General features: G+C 48.0%; 1 protein-coding gene across 1 annotated transcript in view; it reads right to left on the bottom strand.

The window, feature by feature from the left end:
• hipk3a (homeodomain interacting protein kinase 3a) overlaps positions 1-12,500 on the bottom strand; it is a gene marked incomplete at both ends in the record, with an annotated part of 40,933 nt that overhangs the window by 6,787 nt on the left and 21,646 nt on the right. The window contains 11 exons of the mRNA XM_080544640.1: positions 425-684; positions 840-992; positions 1,322-1,696; positions 3,325-3,489; positions 4,014-4,138; positions 4,802-4,911; positions 5,703-5,826; positions 6,425-6,590; positions 7,064-7,248; positions 8,131-8,217; positions 8,528-8,647. Of these exons, the coding sequence (XP_080400766.1) occupies positions 425-684; positions 840-992; positions 1,322-1,696; positions 3,325-3,489; positions 4,014-4,138; positions 4,802-4,911; positions 5,703-5,826; positions 6,425-6,590; positions 7,064-7,248; positions 8,131-8,217; positions 8,528-8,647 (1,870 nt within the window). The remainder of the gene's footprint in view (positions 1-424; positions 685-839; positions 993-1,321; positions 1,697-3,324; positions 3,490-4,013; positions 4,139-4,801; positions 4,912-5,702; positions 5,827-6,424; positions 6,591-7,063; positions 7,249-8,130; positions 8,218-8,527; positions 8,648-12,500) is intronic.

Raw genomic sequence — 12,500 nt, 5'->3', positions numbered from 1 at the left:
TGGAACTCATACAGCTTTCTTGCCTCTAACAGTAAAATGGTGCCACCATCTTACTCTACAGAAGAGCTACTGACCATCTCTACCTGAAGCGCTACTGACCATTTCTGCATGAAGCGCTACTGACTGTTTCTGCATGAAGCGCTACTGACTGTTTCTGCATGAAGCGCTACTGACTGTTTCTGCCTGAAGAGCTACTGACCGTTTCTGCATGAAGGGCTACTGACTGTTTCTGCATGAAGGGCTACTGACCATTTCTGCATGAAGGGCTACTGACTGTTTCTGCATGAAGAGCTACTGACCGTTTCTACCTGAAGAGCCACTGACCGTTTCTGCCTGAAGAGCTACTGACCGTTTCTGCCTGAAGGGCTACTGACCGTTTCTGCCTGAAGGGCTACTGACCGTTTCTGCCTGAAGGGCTACTGACCGTTTCTGCCCGTGTGATCCTGGGTGATGCAGTTGTTGTTCTGCACCCTCATGGGAGGCACCACCATGGTCCTCACGGGGGGTTTCCTGGCCTGCCTCTCAGGGGCCATGGTGCGGGCCGTCCTCGCCAGGGACGCCTGGTGGTTCTGGTTGCCGAGGTAACGGCTCTCCGGGTAGGGGCTGTGACTCTGGCTGGAGTCGGAGGCGGGGGAGCCGTCCACCGTGTCACCGCCACTCTCGTGTCCGTCGTCCTCAGACATGCTGGAGGAAGAAAACCAGACAAGAGCAATCGAAATCAGAGCTACGTAACTGCTGCTGTACTCATGATTACAGCTGTTTTCAAATGGGGTTTTAGACACATAGTGAGGTAGTACACAGAGACAGACAGTGAGGTAGTACACAGAGACAGACGTTACCTGTACCTGTTGGGTCTCTTGCAGGGAGAGGGGCTGGACTGGACTGAGGCAGAGGAGCTGGTACTGAGGGTGCTGTCTGGACTGCTGAGAGAACACACCCTCTCCAGGTCCAGCGTGCCCTTACAGGCCTCACAGTCTGGGCTGCCCTTACACCTACAGGACCGGGGACATCCAGGGGAACACTGACTCAGTCCACTGGGCAAAACACTCATAACTCTGGTAGCCGCAGGGTGAAATGCTAAACAAGGCTATCATATCGATGTAATGGGTGGGTAAATGCTATTCACTATGTGAAACCATACATAAACTGTGTGTTTATACAGAACACGTACATGTTATGTTAGCTACAATGGTTACAACAGCGTTACTCCCTCTCTCGTTCTGTTTCTACGGTTACAACAGCGTTACTCAGTCTGTTTCTATGGTTAGAATAGTGTTACTCACTCTCATTCTGTTTCTATGGTTACAACGGGTTTACTCACTCTCTCATATGGCACCTCTGGGCCGACTCCTCCTCGTCCGTGTCGCTGCTCAGGCTGATCACGCTGAGGGTGGGGCTTGGCATGTCGCCGATGACGACGGACGACTCCCGCTGCTTGTTGTGGGCCGTCATGTCCTGCTGTGCGTCAGAGTCCTGCCCCACCTTGCAGCAGCTCACCTCCTCCTCCTCCTCCTCGCCCTCCTCCTCGTCGCGTCTCCGCCGCCGTTCCTGCTCCACTTCCTGCTCCGCCGCTACGGGCCTCTCCTCCTGGGCCCCGCCCCCTCCCGCCGTGTGGCCCACCGGGGGGGCCATGTTGGGCGTCCGGCACATGGAGATGTGCACGTCGCTGCTGTTGTTGTGGGAGTAGTTCATGCTCCTGATAGGGGGAGAGACACACAACGTTGTTGTTAATTTTATTAACTCATTGACTGCCAAAGACGCCAATTGGCGTCTTATAGAATAGTAACGTTGACTGCCAAAGACGCCAATTGGCGTCTTATAGATTTTATTTTATTTTTCGCGGGGATCGCGTTATTGACATGTTCTACACCTAGCGAGTGAATTTCAGACTTGGGTGTAATGTATTTCGGTCCCAGATGGGGGCAGTAGTTCGATAAAAGCCTGGAGAAGGAAGTGGCTTGCTGTGGGTTGTAGTAATGGCGAAACGGATCAGGGTATGTGCCAAACGCGGCGCGGAGCATTGCGGCACGGAGCATTGCGGAGCATCGCGGCCATCGCGCGACTCTTCAAACAGTTCAGAGTCGGATGATACAGAAAAAGTGCAGAAAAAAAAAAAAAAAAAGCTCGTTTTCTCTGTTTATTGGTCAAAATCAGGTGTTTTTGCTGAAACCACCCTATGTTCTACGGCCGATTTCTAAACACTCAAAGAGGCTAGAAACAAACTTTCTTTTTCTGATGAAAGAAGAGAGTCTAAAGTTTTGGTAGATATGTTCAATGTTTATGTAGTCCGAAAAGTCAATATTTGGTGGGTCTTCAAAGTTCAGCGAAAATGCCCCAAAAGTCTGGCAGTGTGGAGCTCTCCGCTCTGAACATGGCTGGCAGTCAAAGAGTTAATATATATTTAACACTTGTTTTATTTAGAATTTGAGTTGAACTTTCCGTAATGTTGATTACAATGCTGATTTGGGAGTAGTTCATGCTCCTGATAGGGGGGAGAGACACACAACGTTGTTGTTAATTTTATTAATATATATTTAACACTTGTTTTATTTAGAATTTGAGTTGAACTTTCCGTAATGTTGATTACAATGCTGATTTGCATTCTGCTGCTATTACTTATTCTATTATTGCTGATTTGCATTCTGCTGTTATTACTTTACTCTATCATTGTTGATCGAATTCTGCTGCTATTGCTACTATTGACGCTAACACGGCTAATGTTGAATGTTGTTTTATATCCTGCTTATTCTATTATTGATTGTGTATTCTGCTGCAATTCCAATGTCTAATGAACCTGAACCCAATTATTGTACTCTGTGTATAAGCAATTCTGATTCTGATTCTGGATATGCTCAGATCACAGTTCAGAATAACACACTACATGACAAGGAGATAAAGTAAACAATAATCAAATCAATACAGAAGAATTTGGGCCTTTCCAGCTAAGTGACAGGAACATGGTTGGACAGGTGATGAACAAGAGGTCACCATTCAAGATAAATCAAACATTTACGTCAACATTACCTTCCAACTTCTCTCTGACAACTTTTTGGCATTAGCAGACGCCTTATTCCCAAGCGACTTACAATCAGTACATTTGACTAAGTAAGTGAATCATCAATCAACCAGTCGCAGCAGGAAAAGTAATCTAGCTCAGGCCAGCGGCCATTGGCAGTCGTCATGCTAGGAAAATAAGTCAATAAAGTCATATAAAGTCAACTTCCATCTACATCTCAACATGACCTTCTCTATTATCTCTCTAACAGGAGCAGGACCATAGAGGAGACCATGGTTGGACAGGTGAAGAACAGGAGGTCGTCTCACCTGTTGTGTTGGCTGTGCCTGTTCCTCTTGTTGGCGGCCGGCTGCGGCCACACCACGTGAGCTATGCCGATGTTGATTGGTTGATGAGCTGACATGGTCATCTGATTGGTCAGGAGAGTCTGAGGCATCATGGAGCTATAGTGGTTGCTATGGGGACGCACCTTCCTGTGGGGACGCGAAACAACAGGATGTTAGTATGTTTCCTCTATAGATAGAGAGAGAGAGAGAGAGAGAGAGAGTTTTCAAGGCAAAGAAGTGGAATATTCTGCAATGGCCGAGTCAATCACCTGATCTCAACCCGATCAAGCACGCATTTGACTCGCTGAAGACAAAACTTAAGGCAGAAAGACCCACGAACAAACAACTTTGGTTTTCACACAAAAGGTAGAAGTCAAGTTTGACCTAAACATTCTTTCATATGTCACGGTCATGTTCAGTCAGTATCTTCCCACGTAGGTGTGAAGCAACTGCTGTAGCAAAGAAGCCAGTGTGCTGAAGTTTGCTGTTTCTTTTCTAAGGTTATTGATTCACTGAAAGTCTGCAAAACTTTCAGGGTCGTGTTCAGCGAAGGGAAAAATGTTACAGAACCTTCAGACAAAAACAAACGACGTAGAACATCTCCTCTACAGAACAGAGCGTCACAAAGCTCTACGCACGACATTTCTAATGGAGCGACGAACGTATCTCACCCCCAGTCGCTGATCCTCTGTGGTCCAGCCACAGTGTCAGACGCCAGGGAGGCGGGTGGAGGAGGAGGGGGGGGCACCTGCTGCCATGCCGGGACCAGGATCTGCTGCCCTCGGCTGGGCCACGGCTGCAGGACACAGGACACACACATGGAGGATCAATCGTTTAGTCAGGTCTACAGTACCAGTCAAAAGTTTGGACACACTTTCCCATTCAATTTAATGGGGATATATATGTCAGGTCTGTATGGGTGACAGGGTTCTGACACAGGACACAGACATGGAGGATCAATTGTTTAGTCAGGTCTGTATGGGTGACATGGTTCTCCTCTGGATATTTGAAGAGCATGACATATTTATTAATGTCAAAATGTGCAAAAAGTACCTGAAAACTCTCAGGCTTCACGCTTTTTATTTTATTTTTTACAACAATGTTGTTTCAGAGCCAATTCACCTTCTGTGTGGTAATGACAAGTGTCTATTTTAGCACACATGCCTGAAGAAGGTCTATGACCGAAAGCTTGCAATAAACACTTTTTTTGCAGTGTTTGAGTGTGCGGATGCTGTTATTGGCACTCTACTGATACTCTTCAGTTCCAGCACCTCAGCTAAGTTTGACAACGGATGAACGGTGGTATTTTCACAATTTAGCACTTTTTGACATGAATAAACACAAGTCGGTTTTGATAAAAATACAATCCAGCCACCATCTTGTTGCCAAAAAATCATTGGGGGGAGAACACTGAAGTACAGTGTGGCATCACCACCCTGTCAGGTAGAGTCTGTCTCACCTGTGCCATGACGCCTGGCCTCATCTGGAGGGGCTGCATGGGGGGGGCCTGGGTCACCAGGGGGATGGTGTTGTCCATCCGTACGTACCCGGGCGGCTGGTTGGGGTTACCTACGACAAACATGAGACGCACGTTATTACATTACTCTATTGTCTCTCGCCTTGTTGATTGTCTTTTATAACTACTGCCATTTTTTTTTTTTTATGAACCCAAAACCTGACTGTGAAACTCGACTTTCAAAGACGAGGTACTCGTTTTTATGTCTCGTCATCTTGGTGTGTTCTTCTAGCATCAACATCTAATGATTATCTTCCACTACCCTCCCATGTCTCTCTCTTTCTCTCTGCGTCTCTGTGTGTGTGTGTGTGCGCGTGCTTCGTTTCACTTTTCTAATCGCTCATTAAGGATGGATGACAGCAAAGACTGAACCCAGAACACATTTATAATGAAGTGAAATTAAGCATTATATTATTGATGGCCGTTATCAAAGGCAAACTCAATGTACAGAGACATGGCAGGCAGTAGCAGCTCCGCAGTAGAGCCGTAACAAACAGGCGTGCAGTGAGGACGACGCAAAAAAGTCCAGCAAAAGTTCCGCCATGCACACGCGCCGCTGAGGTAACTAAATTATAATATACTCTCTGTTTAATGGGATGTAACAATGAACTTGATTCTGACATCATCAGACATGAGCATGGACACATCACAGACATGAGCATGGACACATCATAGACATGAGCATGGACACATCATAGACATGAGCATGGACACATCCGCAGACATGAGCATGGACACATCAGCAGACATGAGCATGGACACATTGCGATTAAACTCAATCTCGATTTGGGGATTGTTATGAAACTTCTACGGCTACTGATCTCGTTTGCAAAGCCTCCGTTACCTTGCATGTTGGGGGGGCAGAGGATGAGGGCAGGCTGGAAGGAGTCGCTGCAGCCGAACTGACTGTTTCCTGTCTGCAGCGCCATCCCGGGGTGCATCACAGAGGGGGCTGACTGTGTCATGGCCTGTGTGGAGGGAGGAGGGGGGTTATAGTATCCATTCTCTGTTAGTGATTCACTTCAGATATCGCTTGTATTATAATTGCTCGAGTACAATGCAGTGACGTAAACCTTCCAGTAGATGGCGATATTAGATATCGGTTTAACAGGAGGTCAACCTAAAAGCCAAGTGGGTATCTCATCTCACTGTAATACGGAAGATGGAAAAAACTGTGCACAGCAGAGGCAGAGGACAGGCCCAGTATAATGCTTTACAAAGAAATCAAATGAGGTCAAATCTAATTTCATTCGTCACGAACATCGCATACAGCCGTAATTGACATAGTGAAATGCTTTGGGATCTTGTTCCTCGCTACAACAGTCGACAACAAATCAGCAATACAATATAATATAGTAATACAAACAATGTGACAATAGTAATAGTACAATAATAAGCCTGTCCCTGATGTCTACCTCCACCAGCCTCCTCTGGTGTTCAGTGTTTTTCAGTTTTTCATTGACACTGAATCCAAAACTGTAATGCAAACCTTCTCCGCCAAAACTTCTCCGCCAAACCTTCGCCACCACAAACACATTCCTGTTACCCAGCAGGGGCAAGCCTTACCTGTGAGTGAACGGAGGCCATCTTGTTGAAGGCCAGGGGCAGGCCGGCGGGGGCGTTGGAGGGGACGGCGGGCCTGGGGAACACTGGGGCCTTGTTGCGGTTCATCGTGTCGTACGTGTTGGGCCGCAAGTGGCAGACGTCCATGATGTGGAAACAGGATTGGACGCTGGGGACAAGGAGAAAGAGGGGGAGGGTGGTTAGGAGCTGGATCTACGAGCAAGTGCTTGTTCAACACAGGTTTCATTACAATAGTTGTGATGACCTTAACGTAGTTGGTTGTGTGGTACGGTCATGGACAAAGATATTGGCACCCCTGCACTTCTGTCAGATAATGCACCACTTCTCCCAGAACATTGTCACCATTACAACTGCTTTGGTATTCACATTTGTTTTGGTTTGCATTGGAACAACACAAAAAAGCAGAGGAAAAAATCAGATATCATTCCACACAGAACTCAGAACAGAAAATGGACTGGACAAAATAATGTTTGACTGTATAAGGTAGAGGAGATACTGCCTGCTGTGGTTGCACAGATGGAGGGTAGATGTACTGTATGGCTGTATGGGAGTACAGGGGTAGAAAGGGCACTGATTACTGTGGTAGGATAGGTACAGCAAGGTAAGGTAGGAGGGACATACTGGTTGCTGTGTGGGTAGTCCAGCAAGTGCTGCATGGTGACGAAGGCGTGGCTCAGGGCGTCGGAGGGCACCGCCCTCTTCTCTGCGTCGATCAGCAGCATGGTCTTCAGCAGGCTCACAAACTCCCTGCGGTCGGCCTTCTCTGCCAGCAGGTCGCTGCCCTCCATGTTCAACACCAGGTTCACCTGCAGGGAGAGAGGAGGGGGGAGGGGGGAGAGAGGAGGGGGGAGAGAGGAGGGAGAGAGGAGGGGGGAGGGGGGAGAGAGGAGGGGGGAGGGGGAGAGAGGAGGGGGAGGGGGGAGAGAGGAGGGAGGAGAGAGGAGAGGGGAGGAAGAGACATGAACATCTGCAGGATGGTAAATGGACTGCACTTATATAGCGCCTTTATCCAAAGTTCAGTGTCTTGCCCAAGGACACTTCGACATGTGGCCAGCCGGGGCTCGAACCGCCCATCTGCCAACCTTGCGATCATTAGACAGCGGCTCTACCTCCTGCGCCACAGCCGCCGCCCACAGGATCCAACCCCAGGATTTTCTAACAGCATGGCACTATGATTGCATGATCAAAAGTCTACAATGTGTGGCCTGGGGTGGTCCAGTGGTCTAGCACCGCAGTCTACAGTGCACACATATGCCCATGTCGGCATGGGTTCAAATCCGGCCCATGCCCTGCTGACATGCCCTCTCTCCCTTCTTCTCCTTCCTTTCCTGTCTGTCTTCACTCTGAGATCTGTCCGAAGTTTGAAACATTGGTGTTATTGATCACTCCGCACTGCATTGTGCACACCTGGTGGAGGTAGACACCGGAGGACGGGTACATTGTGCTGCATGAAACAGAACGAGGAACGGTGTCACATACAGGTGACAGGTGTCTGGTACCGTTCCTCACGGGGAACCGATACCGTTCCTCTTTCCACACGTTTACAATGAGCCCCGTCCTCTGATTTCTACCTCCACCAGCCTCCCCCTGATTGACACCCATACAAGGACACAAGGACACCACCTCAGGCCCTGTATGGTGTGTTACAGCAACGCTATGATTGTGTTGTTGATGACCCCGGTACTCACGTGAGCTATGTCATCCAGAGAGCTGAAGATGTACTTCCGGGCCTCTTTGGACTTCAGTGCCGTCTCTTTCTCATGCTCCTCTGTGGTCTGCAGCAACAGGACAGAGTTTTCGATGATTAGATTAGATTCAACTTTTTTGATTCAACTTCAAAAGTACTATACAAGGAAATGCAGTGTAGTGTAGTTTAGTTTGGTTTAGTTTAGTTGAGCAAAAGGACAGAATGGGAACAAGGCGGAAAAAGAGACAAATGAGAAGAAACTTAAAGAAATGAGTACAGGATGTTTTCATGTTTTCACCGTAACCATGTTTAGAAGATAAGGGATATCGGGGGGGGAGCAAGGGAGGGAGTGTGTGTTGAGTGTGTGTGTGTGTGTGTGTGTGTGTGTGTGTGTGTACCTTGATTCTCCAGGCAGCGTAGGGTGAGTCAGACTCCTTGCAGAAGAAGCGGGATGTCTTGGTCCCCACGTTCAGCAGCTGCTCCCCTGGCTGGCCCTGGGTCTGGGAGATGTAGCGGATCTACAGAGAGACGGAGATGGAGGGAGAGATGGAGAGGGAGATGGAGAGGGAGATGGAGGGAGAGAGAGATGGAGGGAGAGATGGAGAGAGAGATGGAGATGGAGAGGGAGATGGAGGGAGAGATGGAGAGGGAGATGGAGGGAGAGATGGAGAGGGAGATGGAGGGAGAGATGGAGAGAGAGATGGAGATGGAGAAGGAGATGGAGGGAGAGATGGAGAGAGAGATGGAGAGGGAGATGGAGGGAGAGATGGAGGGAGAGATGGAGAGGGAGATGGAGGGAGAGATGGAGAGGGAGATGGAGGGAGAGATGGAGGGAGATGGAGAGGGAGATGGAGGGAGAGATGGAGAGGGAGATGGAGGGAGATGGAGATGGAGGGAGAGATGGAGAGGGAGATGGAGGGAGAGATGGAGGGAGAGTTTAGATTTAAGTTGGTTTCTTCTTATATTCGATCTACCCATTATGTATATGGACGGTGCAGTGCATCAGCAATGGGTGAAAACACAAAATAAATATAAAACACAGGCATATCAAATGACTTCGCAAAATATCAAATGACTTCAGTGACCGAGAATGTCACTTGCTGAGTTTGAGAGCTCTTGCCAGGAATGATTTTTGGTGCCAGGTTATGACTGATCTTTGGTGCCAGGTTGAGAGCTATTGCAAGGAATGATCTTTGGTGCCAGGTTGTGCTGCTTGTTGCACAGAATGTCAAAATTGCCTCAGATCTACCCGACTGTGTGTAGGGGCTAGGGACTTGTGCAGAAGGCTTGTGCAGTCGTACAGGAAGAGAGGAGAAGAGAAAAGTCGGGGGGGGGGGGGGGGAGAAGGAGAGAAGAGGAGGGGGGGAGAGATAGGGGGAATCGAGAGAGGGGGAGAGAGAGAGAGAGAGACAGAAAGAGAGATGGGGGAGAAATAGAGTGTGAAAGAGAGAGGGAGAGAGAGAGAGAGAGAGATGGGGAGAGAGAGAAAGAGAGAGAGATAGAGAGGGGGGGAAGTGAGAGAGAGAGCATGAAAGAGAGAGGGAGATAGAGAAATGGGTGGGAGAGAAAAGGAGAGAGAGTGAGAGAGGGAGGGAGGATGAGAAGTGAGAAAGAGAGAGAGAGGAGGGGGAGGAAATGAGAGTATTATAGAATTGAACACATTTTCCATCTGGTTCTGGAACCCACTCGTCTATAGCTACAATAGGTGGGCCATCATTCACCCACATCTCACTTCCATTCAGAAGCTTGTTTCAGTGACGCCACAACACCGCGCTACAAAGCCACTTCATCTCTAAACAGACTTCTCCGGACCAATCAAATGTCCACTCCAACCAGTACGGTTTTACCTACCAAGAAAATAATGTAACACCAATTATAATGTCTAGGACCTATTTCCTAGAAGAAAACTATTTCCTCTTGACAGAGGATTCATTAGAATGACGCAGAACAGTGATCGGTGCAGATCAGTCCTGCAGGAGAAGGCTTATGGAGACAGCCCCCTTGCCTGTCTGCCTGGGAAGTCCTGTTTGTGTGTGTGTGGTTGTGTGACACTGAGGTGTCAAGCACATTTCCAATTAGAGACACTGTGTCACTCTCCACTAGGACCCTGACAGAGACACAGTGGTATTCCTGCCCTCCCAAACATCTCACCAGGAGAAAGACACACGCATTAGCCAGTGTGTGTGTGTGTGTGTGTGTGTGTGTGTGTGTGTGTGTGTGTGTGTGTGTGTGTGAGAGAGAGAGAGAGAGTGTGTTTGTGTGCATGCAAGCGTGAGCTTCTCGTATAATTCAAGCTAATCAAAAGGTGACTTGTAGGTTACCAATGGACTTGGTTCACTGTTGGCTTGCACTGTACAATGAGGTCTGAAGACACACACACAGACCGCTTCATCCCCTCTACCGTCTCTCTACTGTTAATACATTTAGATAATAAATATTATTATTATTATTCCTTCTTCTAGCACTGTGACTGCCAGTGGCCCCTGGTCATAGCATAGATTACTTTTTATTATGATGACTGATGGATAGATGATTTACTTAGACAAACGTAAGTCGCTTTGGATAAAGGCGTCTGCTGAGTGCCAAAAATGCAAATGTAAATGTAACATCTTCTGAACAAGCTCAAATGTATGTGACGGATTCACACAGTGAATCCTGGCTTAGTCAGTGTGGCGTTCTGTCTGTAAGAGGCGCCTTCAACCTTTGCTGCTCAGCTGATATGTGCCGAGAGGGTTTGAAGTGCCAAGGACAGACGTGGACTGCTCCAAAAATGCCATGGCAACCTTTCCAAGCCCACGCAGGCAAGGTAGATAAAAAGCACAAGAAGAAATGTGACAGCAGCTGGTGAAACCGGGACAAGTCTCCAACCAATCAAAACCATTATACAGACATATAATATAATAATATAATAGACTTTTATTCAGATTTTTTATTATAAATGTCAATGTTGTTGAAAATCAATGACACACTCACTAGTCATGCCAAAACATTGCAATGCAATGGATTCAGGTGAGTAATCCCCACTGCTACCTAGTTAACTATAACACTGCTTTACATTGTTAGCAAGCTTACAAAACAAGCTGTGTTCGTTGACTAGCGAGTGTGTCATTGATTTTCAACAACGCAGAAATGTATTTACATCTTTTCAGAATAAAGGTCTGAACATTAAGTAGACACCGAGGCACTGCTCACATGGAAAAGCAGCCTCCTGAAACCTGGGAGCTCTACACAAGTAGAAGAACCCTATACACCCTATGAACTTCAGGTTGGTCAGGGGAAGGCCATCTAATTAGTCAAGTAAAACATGGGTAACTTCATCGTCATTGTTGCTGTATTGGACTATATTGTTACATGTGTTGACACCCGATCTCTCTTGGGAGTGAGGCTGCTGACAGAGTAACAAAGGCAGGGAGAGCTGTATGTTAGCATCTGTCCCTGACAGTAAAGCCAGCAGAGTCTCTTTCTCAGAAAGGCTGAGCTACGTCATAGCTAGCTACCTTCTCTGCCAGCCAAGTCATAGCTAGCTACCTTCTCTGCCAGCCAAGTCATAGCTAGATAGCTACCATCTCCCAACCAAGTCATAACTAGATAGCTACCATCTCCCCCAGGCCAAGCCATAACTAGATAGCTACCATCTCCCCCAGGCCAAGCCATAACTAGATAGCTACCATCTCCCCCAGGCCAAGCCATAACTAGATAGCTACCATCTCCCAGCCAAGCCATAACTAGATAGCTACCATCTCCCAACCAAGTCATAACGAGATAGCTACCATCTCCCAACCAAGTCATAACTAGATAGCTACCATCTCCCAGACAAGCCATAACTAGACAGCTACCATCTCCCCCAACCAAGTCATAACTAGATAGCTACCATCTCCCAGACAAGCCATAACTAGACAGCTACCATCTCCCAGCCAAGCCATAACTAGATAGCTACCATCTCTCCCAGCCAAGTCACAGCTAGATAGCTCCCATCTTCCCCAAGCTAGCCACAGCTACGTTCTGCCCCAGCCAAGTCACAGCTATATAGCTAGCATCTCCCAGCCAAGTCATAGCTAGTTAGCGCCCATCTTCCCCAGGCTAGCCACAGCTACGTTCTACCCCAGCCAAGTCACAGCTAGATAGCTACCATCTTCCCCAGGCTAGCCACAGCTACGTTCTGCCCCAGCCAAGTCACAGCTACCCTCTCCAAGCGCCAAAACGCCCCCTCTCTGCCTCAGAGCTGATCTGAGCTTCAAGACCAGGCATGCAATAGGTTCGATCAGGAGGCTCTCTCAGGCTCTTCCTCTCTTCCCTGTTTTTCACCCACTCTCACCCCAACCCCAACTCTCCCTCCCTCTCTCTCTGTATCCCTCTCTCCCTCTCTCTCTC

Source organism: Nansenia antarctica (assembly GCF_963989245.1).
Source record: "Nansenia antarctica genome assembly, chromosome: 14".
In the NCBI taxonomy this organism is placed as follows: domain Eukaryota; kingdom Metazoa; phylum Chordata; class Actinopteri; order Argentiniformes; family Microstomatidae; genus Nansenia; species Nansenia antarctica.
The sequence above is the reverse complement of the archived record's forward strand: the minus strand, read 5'-3'. Positions and strand labels throughout refer to the sequence as shown.